Below are 13,343 nucleotides of genomic sequence, written 5' to 3'. Positions count from 1 at the left end.
TTACCTGATAATTTTGAGTCTAATTATGAGCAAGTTTGCGTCGACAATGTTTATGTTTAGAAGAGGTTTTCCCTCTCGGATGTGTTTTGTGGATTTTTATCCCAATGGGGCTTCCGTAGAAACCGGAAGCGTTCTGTTGCTCAATTTGCAGGCGATTTCAGTAGCTACATTTTCCCACTAATTTCTTTGTTGGCTGACGCACGTTGACAAGGTAAAAGCTTGGAAATGTAACCATGTTTTAGGTTGGGTAAATTATATGTACATTGTTGCTGCCCTGAAGCAGCAGCAATCACGTCCGACATTGCTAGCATTAGCCTGTAGCATGATGGAGAGGATAACGAATCCGTGAGTGGACCCGGCGTTCTATTGCTTGGTCCGTCAAATGACCAACATTTATTTTCCAGATATACTTTCTGTTAGTTCTTTACTCTTTTTGTGTTCAGGAGAGAAAACAAGTATGGAGTAGGAAGTGGGAGGTCGTTTATTTATTGCATTCCCTATATGCATGTTTTGTTGTGAATATTTGGGAGATCCTTAGGATTTTGTGTTTTGTTTTGTCACATTAAAGAGAAATTACATTTTAAAAATAAAAGTAATTAAAAAAAAGCTGAATTACGTTAGCAGTTCTAATCTATTTATTATAGTGATATACTTGTTTGTTTGTTAGACCAATATATACATTTTTTTTTCACAGACTGCAACTTCCTTTAAATAAGCAGCTATAGTAAGGTGGTTGTTTATTTTTTATTTATTTTTTAATGAAAGTTTTAAAATGTTTCTATTAAAATCCTACACCTGTATGTGTTGAGTAGAACAGTAAATGCACCTTAAAATAGCCTTTATTGATACTGTACAGGCTTAAAAAAAAGTTTGGGGCTTTTTTTTAAATCCAGGAGGCTGTGATGGGTGACATTCGTCAGTCGCTGTTACCTCGGGACGTGCTGAGTGCTGCCAAGGAGCTGCTGTACCACCTGGACATTTACATCTGTAACCTGGTGCAGTCTGGGAGACAGCCCCCTCAGGTCGACTCCAAAACCCTGGATCTCATTGAGGAATTTATTCTTCATGCACCCAAAGACAGAAATGCTTCTGCTAGAGTAAGACCCTAATTTGAACTTTCTTTTTCTTTTTTGTAAATAAGCACACCCGGACAATTAATTCCACACGTTTCTGTTTCGATTTCAGAGGATGAGTGCGCTGCAGGAGCTCCAGCTGCTGGAGATCATGTGCAGCTGCTTTCAGGAGCAGAGTCGGGACACCGTCCGCCAGCTTATGTTCTCCGCTCTCTTTGGTCTCCAAGGAAACGCGGCGGATGAGAGTCGCATGGCACTGTTGGGGAAGCTGGTTTCAATGGCGGTTGCCATGGGAAGGGTTCCCATCTTAGAATGTGCTGCTACCTGGTTACAGGTATCACAAGATTTGAAGCACACAATCTTATTTTATAAACTTACTTAACTGTTTTCCTGCACTCTGAGGTATAGTAGGCAAGAGTACTCATGAGTTTACATAAGCTCTGCTAATTGATTCTGTGTTTGACTTGCAGAGAACGCATCGTGTGTACTGTGTTCGCCTGGCCCAAGTACTCGTAGATGACTACTGTAGCATGGTCCCAGGCTCCGTGCCCACGTTGCAGAATATCCACAGCGCAAGCCCACGCTTCTGCTGCCAGTTTATCACAGCCGTCACCACCCTCTACGACCTCACAACAGGTACTCAGAAATCTCCAAGTGCTAACCTCGTAAAACGTACATCCAAGTATGGAATCAGCTTGTCGCAGCTTTTCTTTTGTGCTGTTTCAGAGGAGCTCACCCCTCCAATAGAACTTCTCCAGATGATAGTATCCTGGATCCAGGAGGACCCTCGGCTCGTGCTCATCACCTTCCTGAATACTCCTCTCACAGGCAGCCAGCCAATCAATTCTCTTGACGTGACGCCACTCGGTGGGCTCGTGCGATGGTGTGTGAAAGCACCGCTAGCTTACAAGACAGACAAAAAGCAGACGCCGACTCACGAAAGATCAGAGAACGTGCCGGAAGTAGGGCCTCTCTTCTCCACACTCCACTTAAGTGTCCTACAGGTGTGTTTGTTTGATCTCCTTTCACATCCACATTTTTTTAATTAATTGATTTATTAAAATTTGTTTCACACGTGTTAATAGTATTCAACATGGCAAATGTAGTGGATAGTAATAATAATAACAATAATAGTAACAACAACAAAAATGATACAGACACGTGTTTGAAAAGAAGCAAGATGAAGCTTAGCTTATTAAAGCCTGGCCTTAAAAAAGAAAAGAAAACAAAGCAAAACAAAGATAATTAAAACAACCAAAAAAAACTATATTTTCAGCATACCGACAATAATATTATTATTGTTTAACAGTCAACCATGTTGCAGAATTAGTACCGCAATTTATGTTCCTATATTTCTGTAGTTTGCCCATATAATTTGTTTGTAAGTACATCTGAACTAAAGGATGTTTTCTCATTGTTTTCGTTCTGGAATTAAACTGCTCCATGTTTTTGGTCAGCACACAGGGAAAGTGAATCTTCCAATTCCTCTTAGTTTATGGTTATTTTCTTTGATTATAAATAGTTTATGAATATCGTTTAGTAATAACACGTTAAATTCCTCATACATTGATAATATTGTCGGATATTGTGTTAAATCTCTTAAAAAGTTGGTTTGTATGTTCTAAATACCCAGCTTTGTATAATATGTATGATGAATGTAATGAAGATTTATAATTATTCCCCCCAGCTTCATTACAGTTTGGGAGGTAGTGGAGCACCAAGGAGCAATATAAAATGCATAGGGAAGTGTTTAACTTTGTTTCTTATTGAAAAATGTGTAAGGATTTTCATTTTTATGTGTCTAATGTGTGTTTTCCATGATAGTCAACTGACAATTGTTAATCCTAAAAAATTGTTCTCTTGTACAGTTTCTACTGGGAAACCATTTATGTCACTTCCATGCTTAATCTATAACATTGTAATTTACAGTTGATTCAAATTACATTTTATATCTCAGAAAAAACGATTTTATTCACAACAGAAGATAGCCGTCCGCATGTTGACTTGGTTTACAAGTTCATAATAGATTGTCTTGAATGTGTGGACAGCTGCTCCATACGCCGCTCAGCCTTTCATCACAGGGATGCCGTTCCCCTTCAGAGCCAAAACAGCTTTAAAAATGAGCAAAGATTCCATTTTTGGCGGCATCCTCTTTTTTTCAGGAACTGTCTATATATATGTATAAGAGCTGAGGAGAGCAGCTGCTAGAGTTTAAAGAGAGGAGTGTAAACCCATTTATACCTGATTAGGAGTACAGTCGTGGGTCTTCTGTTGCATATGTTCTATTTCTATATCATCTAAATCTTTTTGCACCCAGACTCATCCCCTCAAAAAATCCTGCTGTTCAAATGGATGGAGAACATAATCAATTATTGTCTTTCTGCAAAACGTACAACTTTCCTCCAAAGGAAAGATGGTGATTCTATTCCTACTACATCCAAACAGCCTTAGCAAAAAAAACACCTACATTACTTAAAACATTTCTGAAATAAAACAGAAATCAAAGCTAAAGTAATAATGAAACACAAAACCACTACATTTCTTTTTATTATTTACACACTCCTTGGTCCTCATTCACAGAATTCTGATTTGGCTTTATGTATTTTTAAACATGTCTTCAAAAGATTGAAGACATAAGACACGTCTGAAGCACAGACTTATTCTGGTCCAAAAGTGTGGTGACAGTAGATGCGTGGTGTGTAGCACTGCTTTTTAGAAAAAACTTTAAACAGGAACCAGGTTGTTTCTTTATTATTTAAAAATTAAAATTTCAGTAAAAGTGACATTTAAATCGATTATTTTCCTCCTTGAAATCAACCCTTTTCTTGTCACTGTTTCTCTAAAGTGGAAGGTTTATTTAGTTGTGTTCTCATTGTTCTGTCAAGCGCAGGTCTTGATGCTTCTGCCCAACATACTCAATGAGAAAGGACTGTTTGGACGCATGGGTTTGCTCCAGCTGGACTCCTTGGCAGCTCTGACCTCTGAGTTGTCTCGACTGTTGGACCAGGCTGACAAACATGCGCACGCCTCGGCCGCAGACGCACACGCAGCACCGCAGCTTGCTCTGGACCGGCTAGCACAAGCGCTGCAGGTGGCAAAGGCCAACGGAGCCCTTCTCTGCTCCAGAGGTAGGAATTTGGAGGCCGGACTTTTTTTGTTTAGGCCATCATGATGCATTTTTGTTCCCTGTTGCATTTTAGTTTTTATGGTAGGGTATTATTTTTGCTGTGTTGACCAAAAAAAAAAACGTCTACTTTATTTTCCTTTTACTTTGGCATTTCCTTTGAACTCTTGTGATGCAATGTGCATTATTGTATTTGGAAACCTCTGGAAAACAAGTGCAGTTAGAAAAACTGCAGCTCAACCATTTTACATCATACTTTGCTATTTTTTTTTATTAATCTTTTTCATTCTGTTCAAATTTGCAAAAAAAAAAGTGAAATATTACAAAAATCTCTTGATTTCAGTTTAAACATTTCATCATTTTAGTAATTATTACCTAAAGAGCAACATAAAAAACACTGACAATATAATAAATAGTTAAATCCAATAGGGTGTAACATTTAAAAACAATGTAGCAATATAGCAACAAAAAAAAAACAAAGTCTTGCTAATCTTTAAGTCTTTTTGCAATTAAATCCCATCTACATCCTTTTTATAATTTTTTTTTCTGGTCTTTTTTTCTAAGTGGGATTTTAAGGTAAAAACAAAATATTTTGAAGGTTTACTCATTTTTGAAAAAGCAGAAGTGATTTTAGAGATGCTGAGCCGTTTAGCAGCTCCTATGTGTAAATATGTGACAATCTTAGTCCTACATTCTATAATTAGAGGAAATCCTAACAAAACAACTTCATTTTTATTGGTATCGTTTTGTTTATAAGATTTTTCAAATTGGCTCTTGAAAAGCTTCAAATGAACCCGTTCAAAAGTTCTTAAAAAAAAGTTTGTTGAAAAAAACTTTACAAAATGAAAGCCTTTTGTCACCTGTTACTCCTTATATCACCTGATCTTTAAATCCTGCAGCAGAGATTAAATATCTGATCTAGTAGGGGAAGTGGAATCAAAGATAAAAACAGTTAAAATTCGGAAGATGTTAGTAAAAGACGCCTCCAAACTTTATACACATTTTTGTATTCTCTCTGTTTTTAGTAAAATAAACTACTTTGACTTCCATAGCAGCAAAAATGTCTTATTGATTCATAATCTTTTGGAACATTCTAAACAGTTAGTCTTTCTCCTTTTACTCAATAAATGTGTTTGTTGATAAACTGACAGGATTTATTCTCAATGCAGTTGATGATGCAGTCTGTGTGTGCACAGTGTGAATTATATTTCAGCTTTAAGAACTTTAAAAACTAAGAATCTCCTGATGTTTGCTAGAAAATCAAACGTGGTTAAACTTTTAATGCTGAGGCTTTTTGAATGATTCTGCCTTGTTTTTGTATTGACAGAGGACATGAGAGCCATCTGTTCCCGCCTCCCTCACAACAAGTAAGGATTTATAAAGGATTTTTGTCCAAAAGCAAACACTTCTTTTTGAAGATGTTGAGTTTAAAAAAAAGTTAAGAAGTGAAAGAAAAAGCATAAGAAAAAAGTGCCTTTGATTTGATTTCTTCTTCTGGGCAAAGAATATCAAACAACTGAAGGTCACTACTCCGTTCAAAAATGCATAACATTGGTAGCACTCACACACAGCTGTGTGTGCTACTTCGTTGTCCCATCAATAAATGAACAGTGTTTGAAAATGTGCAAAAAAAAAACCTCAGACTTTCTCATGATGCCTTTTTAAAAAGGGCAGAGTTGAGGATTTTTCACAGTAAATCCAGATGAAAGTGAAAAGTCGCACAGCATGAAAAAAAAACATTCTGCTGCAAAACCACACAGACAGAGTCGGTCTTGTCCACAGCTGCATGTGGTGAATCAGATCTAATTCTGTGATCAGCTTGTTGTTCCGTTTTTAGTTGAAATAGTCAAAACTTTAGAGCAGTCTTACTGGTTAAGCACAGTTGTGGGAGTGTCATGATCTGGGTGCAAGGGAAATTTTTGCACTTTGTTTGTTTTTTTCTTTTCTTTTCTTTTTTAGTTGAGGGACTTAAAAAAGTCTGACTGAAGTCAGAAGTGGGTTTAAAGGTGGTAGAACCTGTAACTTATGTGATGAAGAACGCCAAAGATTTTACAGATATGTATAGGATGTTGAAGAGGGTGGAAAAAATGTTACTGTTCAGTCATAATCTAGTGAGGAGTAAAATGATTATCTATTGTTTTTGGTGTTCTTTGTAAACTAGTGGATTAATTTATCACTTTTTCTGTTTGTGTATCCAGCAGTCAATTTAAAAAGAACGATCATTTGGTCCTTTTATTTTGAATTTCCAATGAGTTTTTCTGCTGTTTGGCCTTTCAGTCATAGATGTCTTTGCTTTGTTTGCAGTTTGCTCCAGTTGGTGCTGTCCGGCCCAGTGATGTACTACAACAACATCCACACGCCCCCGCTGGCCTTCAGTCCGCACGCCGCTCACTCCCCCATCGCCTCGCACCCCGCTCTCCCCACACACGCCGCTCACTCCCCCATCGCCTCGCACCCCGCTCTCCCCACACACGCCGCTCACTCCCCCATCGCCTCGCACCCCGCTCTCCCCACACACCCCGCTCACAGCCCACACACGCCCCTCGCCGCTCTCCCCGCCTCTCACGCGCCATACCCCGCTCAGCCTTTCATCACCGGGATGCCGTTCCCCTTTCGACCCAACCACTGAAGGACTGCACAACAGAAGCGGCGTGTGGATGACGAGTGTGTTATTGTGTGTTCCAGCAGTGTTAGCGTTCTATGAGTGTGGGAAGTGTTTGTTGAATAAATATTTTTTTACATCACTCACGCTATTGTTTTTAATTCAACCTCTTGAAGGCGGTGTTGTCAGGTTTCTATCTACTTTGATTTGTTAAAAGAAAGAGCTGTTAAAAGCAGGTTTGGTTCTTCTTTGTGTACAGTTGGGAGTGTTAGACATGAGTCCTCGCTGCTCGGAAAGAAGAGGTGAAAATTCCAAGGAAATTATGAGGAAATTATGGAAAATTATGAGGATCCCCTCAGGGAAGTCAAAAAGGTGTATGATGCAACATTCGACTTGAGGCTCCTTGACTCTTAATGTAGAACCATTTCACATCTGCCCTAACCTCCACGTATGTGATTACGTAACTCATAGAAGTGACAGCCCCTCGTGCAGAAGCTGCATTCTGTTTTTAGGCTGATAGCATATCAATCAACTGCAGGCACACAAAAAAAAAGGTTTAAGCCACCCTTGTACCACCTTTAAGATACCCAGCACTAAGGATGAGGATTGCATCATCTTCCTTTATCAGTGCAGTCATACTTCCTCATTTTTCCAAACAAAGGAGCCCTCATGCTTTCAATCATCTTGTATGATTTATTTTTTGTTTCCTCATCACCAAGTCAAGTGATTACTGTAAGCCTGAGCAGAAAATACATTTGAGTAAAGCATCCGTGGTTATTTCCTGTTATGCTTCAACGTACTGTAGCCTCAAGCACATCCAGTATCGTCGTGTTGAAGAAAAAAAAAAAGAAAAGAATAAAAGACAGGTGTTGGACCAACTTTGTGCCTCGAGGCCCTACCCAGGCCCAGTGATCACTGCGGAAGTCTGATTGCATTGACCAAATATTGTAGATTGTGGGTTCAACTCCCTGCAGGGAGGGTGGGGCAGTGATAAGGTATCTTTTCCCGGAAAGTGATGCGTTTCTGTTGGGGCGGTTAAGATAATATTCAAGCTAAAAGGCGGGCTTTGGGAGAGCGCGGGTGTGTGAGCAAAGTGGATCTTTATTATTTTTATGACTTATCCACAGAATTCACTTCATGGTGGTCTTTCTTTGTTTTTTAAAGCAGTTTTCCTCTCAACTACAAGTTTTTTTTTTGCATTTGATTATTAAATGTGGTTACACAAAGAAGACTTTCCACTTACTTTCCGTAAGTGAAAGTAGTGGTTGGATGTGAGCCGTTTAGAAAAATAGTTTTCCAGCTCAAGGCCAGACCTGTTCAGTCCGAAAGAACACACCAGATGTTTAACTTTTACTTAAAAACATGCCATTCATTGACCGCCATCCACCTGCACTAACACTTACAATAAAGTTTTTCTTTAACCAATTTCAATTCCTAGTTTAACCCTGTTAAGCACACAACATCAAAGACAGAAAAATCTATTTTTATTATCCTCATAAAGTTCTGTAAAATACATTTTTTAATGGGATATACAGCACGTTCCAAATTATTGTGCAAAGTATATGTTTCAAGGATTTTTCTAAATACTCATTGCAAATGACAGTCAGCATAATTTTTAAGTCACTAACCATTAGAGCATATATAAAAACCTTCCAAGTCACTGTTCCACATACCATGCAAAACAGAAAGCAGTTGAATTTGCTACATTAGGAAGTCATATTTACTAAACTAAAAACGCTGTTCCAATCAAAAATATCCTAATAGGTCAAGTCACATTTTAACAACAGACTCTTTATTTTGTAGCAGCTTCACAATTCTTGCATCCATTGAACTTGTGAGTTTTTGGAGAGTGTCTGTTTCAAATTCTTTGCAGTCTCTACATAGTCTCTCAGAACTGCTGTTTGGATGGGAACTGCGTCCCGCCATCATAGAGAATTTGTTTAAGGATGCTCCAAAGGGTTGCGTTCAGGGCATGATGGGGACCACATCATCAGTTTATGTCCTTTTACACCCATAGCAGCCAATGATGCAGAGGTATTCCTTGAAGCATTACATAGTGCATTGTCATGCATGAAAATGATTTTGTTACAGAAAGGAAAGTTCTTCTTTTTGTACCTCAGAAGAAAGTGGTCAGTCAGAAACTCCACATACAAAGGTCATTTTCACACCTTCAGGGAACCTAAAGGGGGTCGACTAGCTTGCTCCTCATGTCTCCCCAAATCATGACTCCTTGCTGACATCTCAACCATGTTGGGACATGTTGGCCATGCACCAACCACCAACTACTCCATCCATCTGAACCATCCAGGTTTTCACTGCACTCATCGGTGAACAACACTGTTTGAAAACGAGTCTTCATGTATGTCTCAGCCCACTGCAGCAGTTTACATTTAAATGCAAGCCTCTGGAGGATCCCACACCTTGACGCTTGTGGGCCTCCAGAGACACCAGGAGCTGGAAATATATGCTTGCTGCTTTGTAATGGTATTTCAGCAGCTGCTCTCTTAATCCAATGTATTTGCACCTTCTTCATTCTACCATCATCTGCACCAACCTGTGTGTGCTCTGAATGAGACACAAATCTCTTAATGGTACAAGGATCATGCTGAGGTTTTCATGAAATATCCAAGGTTTTCATACCTTGTCCAAGGCATTTAACTATTTCACGCTTTTCAGTAGCAGAGAGATCTTTTTTCTTTCCCACTGTACTTGAAAATGTTGGTGTGCTTAATAATGTGGAACGTCCTTCTTGTTTCTGCCCCTAGTGGAATGATAATGAACTACAGGACAGAAAACATGGTCCAAGTTGTATACAATGGGTTTTTAAGTAAAGTTTGGATCATGTTATTGAGATAAGGGTCTCAGAAATGTCTACTAATTATGAGAGGTCTACTAATGGTTTTTTAGGTTTAAATATATTACATTACATTACGTACACTCATAGCGCAATGGTATTCTAAATGAAACAAAATATAAACGAACTGCTGCATGAACTTCCTCCTATATAATTTACAAAACAAAGACCGATGTTGAAACAGCGGTTAAAAAAGAAATACATTTTCACTTCCTTAATCATTATTCTAAAGTCACATCTTAAAATTGACCTTCAGCCTGACACCACATCACAAGGATGGAGTTAAAAAATAAAGACCCGTCACTCATGTGGCCCAAACGTATAATTAGCAGGTTTTAGTTGACATTTCCAGCAACACAATTCTTCATGAATTGATGACCACTAGTGCAGCTGTGTTCGCTTAGAGACCACACTTGTTAGCTTTTCACAAAGATGTGATAACACCCCCTGAGTTCAGTTCCTGCAAAGCCTGAGCTTGTGGCTTTAGTTTAGAGACAGCCAGATTTGTGTGTTTACAAAATATTTTCTAGAAGGATTTTAGAATTTTGTGGGAAATTCAGGACAACATTTTCTCATAACAGCACTGAACTGCTTGGTTAAAAAAAAAAGTTTCTGAAAAGACTTATCAAAAAAATTTAGAAGAAGCTTTGGTTTTTCTACCTGATCTAAGTAGCATCATCTAAGTGTGGGAAGCAGAAAGGCTCTCTTTAGACAACAGAAGCTCACAGACAGGGAGAATTGACTTATCTAACAATCACAACAAGCCCGTATTCAGTAGGCTACTTATGGCAAAGAGTGTTTACCCCAAACATGATCTATGCGTGTAGTTTTCTTTAGCCCCCCAATTGTCTGCTACTCAAACCCAGACACTTACGTTGCAGCCTACACTTTGTTTTGCAGGTTGAACCAAAACATCACAACTTTTGCTTAAACTTTTAGCAAAGAAAGTTTTGCCAATATGACCACTCTTTGTGTTTTTTGGCTTAATATGGTGAATGATATATACAGTACTTGTATAGCACTTTTTTCTTCCTTCCTTGAAGGCCCAAGCTGCTTTACAGTCACAGTCCCATAAACACAGTGACGGCGGTTTAGCTGCCAAACACTGGCACCAACATGTAACCCCCAGAGGCAAGGTGGGGTTCAGTGTCTTGCCCAATGGCATATCGACACATGGGTGTGCAAGGCGGGAACTGAACCTGCAATCTTCCGATCAGAGGTCAACCGCCCTACCTCTGCACCATGGCTGCCTCTTAATAGTCACACAATGGATCCCAACTGAACCTCCACATGTTTAATTTGGGGTCTGTAACCTGAAGCTCTGATGCCGCATCTTTTGTCCTTCTATTTGAAGAAAAATGCTAACGACTTGAATGAATATTAGGCTTTGAGTTTTAGTTGAAGTATTTTAGTCAATTAAGTTTTGTCGTTCATGCTTGTTTATGTTTTTATCATGTCAGATAAATTGATGGTAAAAGGTTTAATCTACTCTCAGTACACGGTTTCTGACTATATGTTGCCCTCACAATTTCAATCCCAATGAGTCCATAAACGTTATGGCAACAGACCTAATTGTGCAACTGGTGTATCTTGAGCAATCTGGTGTGACTAGTTTTATTTTAAGGGAGTCATCTGGATATGACATTAGTGGTGTTTTATCAGAGCAAAGAAGATGTAGAAATTCCAAGCTGGGACATTTGTGAGTGATCTGTCCCTGTAGGTGTGCAACAGTCCTATTTAGAAAATGTATGTCAGTGTCACAAGAACAGGCTAATGGCTGGATCCAAATGCAGCAGGTTTATTAGCTCAGCTAAAAGTCCACAAAGCTAAATCAGGGTCAGGCAGACAGGGGTCAATAACAGGCAGAAGTTAATCAGAGGAGAGACAGGGGTAGTCGGGATCCGGGTGAGAATTGGGGCAGGCAAACGGGGTCAGAAACAGGGTCAGGAGACAGAAGATCAGGTGCAAACACTTGGTAAGGAAGGCAGAGTGGCACAAACAATACTTCGCACTAAACTTCACTCAGTGCAGTGCTTGAGAATGCTGTGGTTGATTGAATGAGTGAGAGTCAGGTGTGCGCCATCCAGGAAGGGTTGCTGGGAATGCTGGGAGTTGTAGTGTGGCTAGAACCTTGGGGACGGCTCACGCCGGTGACGAGAGGGGGAGACAGAGCTCTTACTTCTGACGGTTAGATTGGTCCGTGTGATTACGTGGCTATGTGATAAACATCCTAGCCAGCTCACCATTGCAGCTTTTCTGATTGACAGTTGGTTACATGACAGGTAGGAAGACGGTTCCAGAAATTTTAGTTAAAAAAAAACAAGATGAAATCGTACACAGGGTATGCAGTCCCTGATTTAGGGGAATGTTTTGACTCAAAGTAAACAATTTTTAAATTAAAATTTTCTTCTCTCTAATTCAGCAAAAAAAAGGTTATATAATAAATAATGAACACATTAAATCAGTAAATAAAATGAATCAAAGTAACCAATTTTTAAATTAAAATTCTCTTCTCTCTAATTCAGCAAAAAAAAGGTTATATAAGAAATAATGAACACATTAAATCAGTAAATAAAATGAATCAAAGTAAACAATTTTTAAATTAAAATTCTCTTCTCTCTAATTCAGCAAAAAAAAGGTTATATAAGAAATAATGAACACATTAAATCAGTAAATAAAATGATTAAATAGCCCCACTGTGTAAAATTAGTCTGATTTCCAGAAATCATATCAGTTAACTTTCTTCCTCTCAAAATCTTTGAAACTATTCACCTAACAACCCAGTGAGGTTTAAAACAAACCTGTACTCTGTATCAGTTTACATCTAACAGATGATCAGAGACCTCCCTGTTATCTGTTTCACATTTCCCGAAAGGAAGAAGTAAGTTAAACTTTCAACTGAATCCAGCCCCAATTTATTTGATGTTCTTCTGCTTTATTCAACTGCTCTTCGTTTAACGTTAAGAGTGAAAAATCCCACCTGGCAAAAGAGGATGTTTTTCTACATTGGGATGGGAAGTAAACTATTACACCAGGTGATTCTTAATGATTTCTGAGGACCGGTTCGGTCTTGCAACACTGTGCCTCACTGCAGATTCTACACACCTGTGATTCTGCGCACATTGCGCAAAAATCTTGAGCTTTCCAAGGAAAGTGTAGAGTCATCTACCTGGTGGTGTTCTTTTTAGTCTTTATTTTCAGGGTTTTGTGCTCCACCTTTGCACATCTGGGAAACAGTTGAGTGCAAATACTAGGGAAATATATGTGGTGTTCAGTCTCCGTTTTAAAACAGAACAGAGGTGCAATACCAGTTACTTAGTCTACACATGTCTTATTGTAATTTATTCAGAGGAAAAAATAAACTTTCTACAATTTCCAAGGTAACTTAACATTCTTGGCCTTAAACTGCGCATTGCCACAACAACCAGGTCTGAAAAAATGCAATTGAACTTCTTGAGCTGTAAATCTTTAAATGTGAAACCAGTGCCTCTTGGAGCACTCAGGGTGAAGATTAATTTGCTTGACATGCACGTTAAAAAAAAACAAAAGTCAGTGTATCAAAGTTACACATCCTGCCGTCACATCTTTCATGTCTTTCTTCAATCTGCAAAAAAATGGGAGGAAAACCCCTGGCATGGGAAAATTAGAAAACCTGACATACCATTAACAGATTACAAACTCTCACTAAAT

At 38.8% G+C, this 13,343-nt stretch overlaps 1 protein-coding gene across 3 annotated transcripts; it reads left to right on the top strand.

Annotated features, from left to right (window-relative positions):
• Positions 1-85: 85 nt before the first annotated feature.
• On the top strand, positions 86-6,941 carry ints15 (integrator complex subunit 15). 3 transcript variants are annotated; one of them, XM_020710887.3, is made up of 9 exons: positions 99-211; positions 695-729; positions 894-1,097; positions 1,186-1,407; positions 1,544-1,709; positions 1,800-2,077; positions 3,964-4,201; positions 5,525-5,564; positions 6,502-6,941. In XM_020710887.3, exons 3-9 carry the CDS (start codon positions 903-905, stop codon positions 6,824-6,826), a joined length of 1,464 nt encoding a protein of 487 aa, XP_020566546.1. In that variant the 5' UTR covers positions 99-211; positions 695-729; positions 894-902; the 3' UTR covers positions 6,827-6,941. The 3 variants fall into 3 exon arrangements, with proteins under 3 accessions (XP_004079106.1, XP_020566546.1, XP_078790897.1); XM_004079058.5 differs by lacking the exon at positions 695-729 and having other exon boundaries at positions 86-211; XM_078934771.1 differs by lacking the exons at positions 99-211; positions 695-729 and adding an exon at positions 322-345.
• Positions 6,942-13,343: the final 6,402 nt, after the last annotated feature.

Source organism: Oryzias latipes, chromosome 17, assembly GCF_053564925.1.
Source record: "Oryzias latipes strain Hd-rR chromosome 17, Olatipes_Hd-rR_3.1".
Classification (NCBI taxonomy): Eukaryota; Metazoa; Chordata; class Actinopteri; order Beloniformes; family Adrianichthyidae; genus Oryzias; species Oryzias latipes.
Note: the sequence above shows the minus strand (reverse complement) of the source record. Positions and strands in the feature narration are given on the sequence as shown.

Excerpts from the sequence above, each read along its gene's own strand:
- ints15 (XM_004079058.5), top strand. The coding sequence starts at position 903 with ATGGGTGACATTCGTCAGTCGCTGTTACCTCGGGACGTGCTGAGTGCT. Across the intron at positions 1,710-1,799 it reads CCTCTACGACCTCACAACAG|AGGAGCTCACCCCTCCAATA; the intron begins GTACTCAGAAAT and ends GTGCTGTTTCAG. Across the intron at positions 2,078-3,963 it reads TCCACTTAAGTGTCCTACAG|GTCTTGATGCTTCTGCCCAA; the intron begins GTGTGTTTGTTT and ends TGTCAAGCGCAG.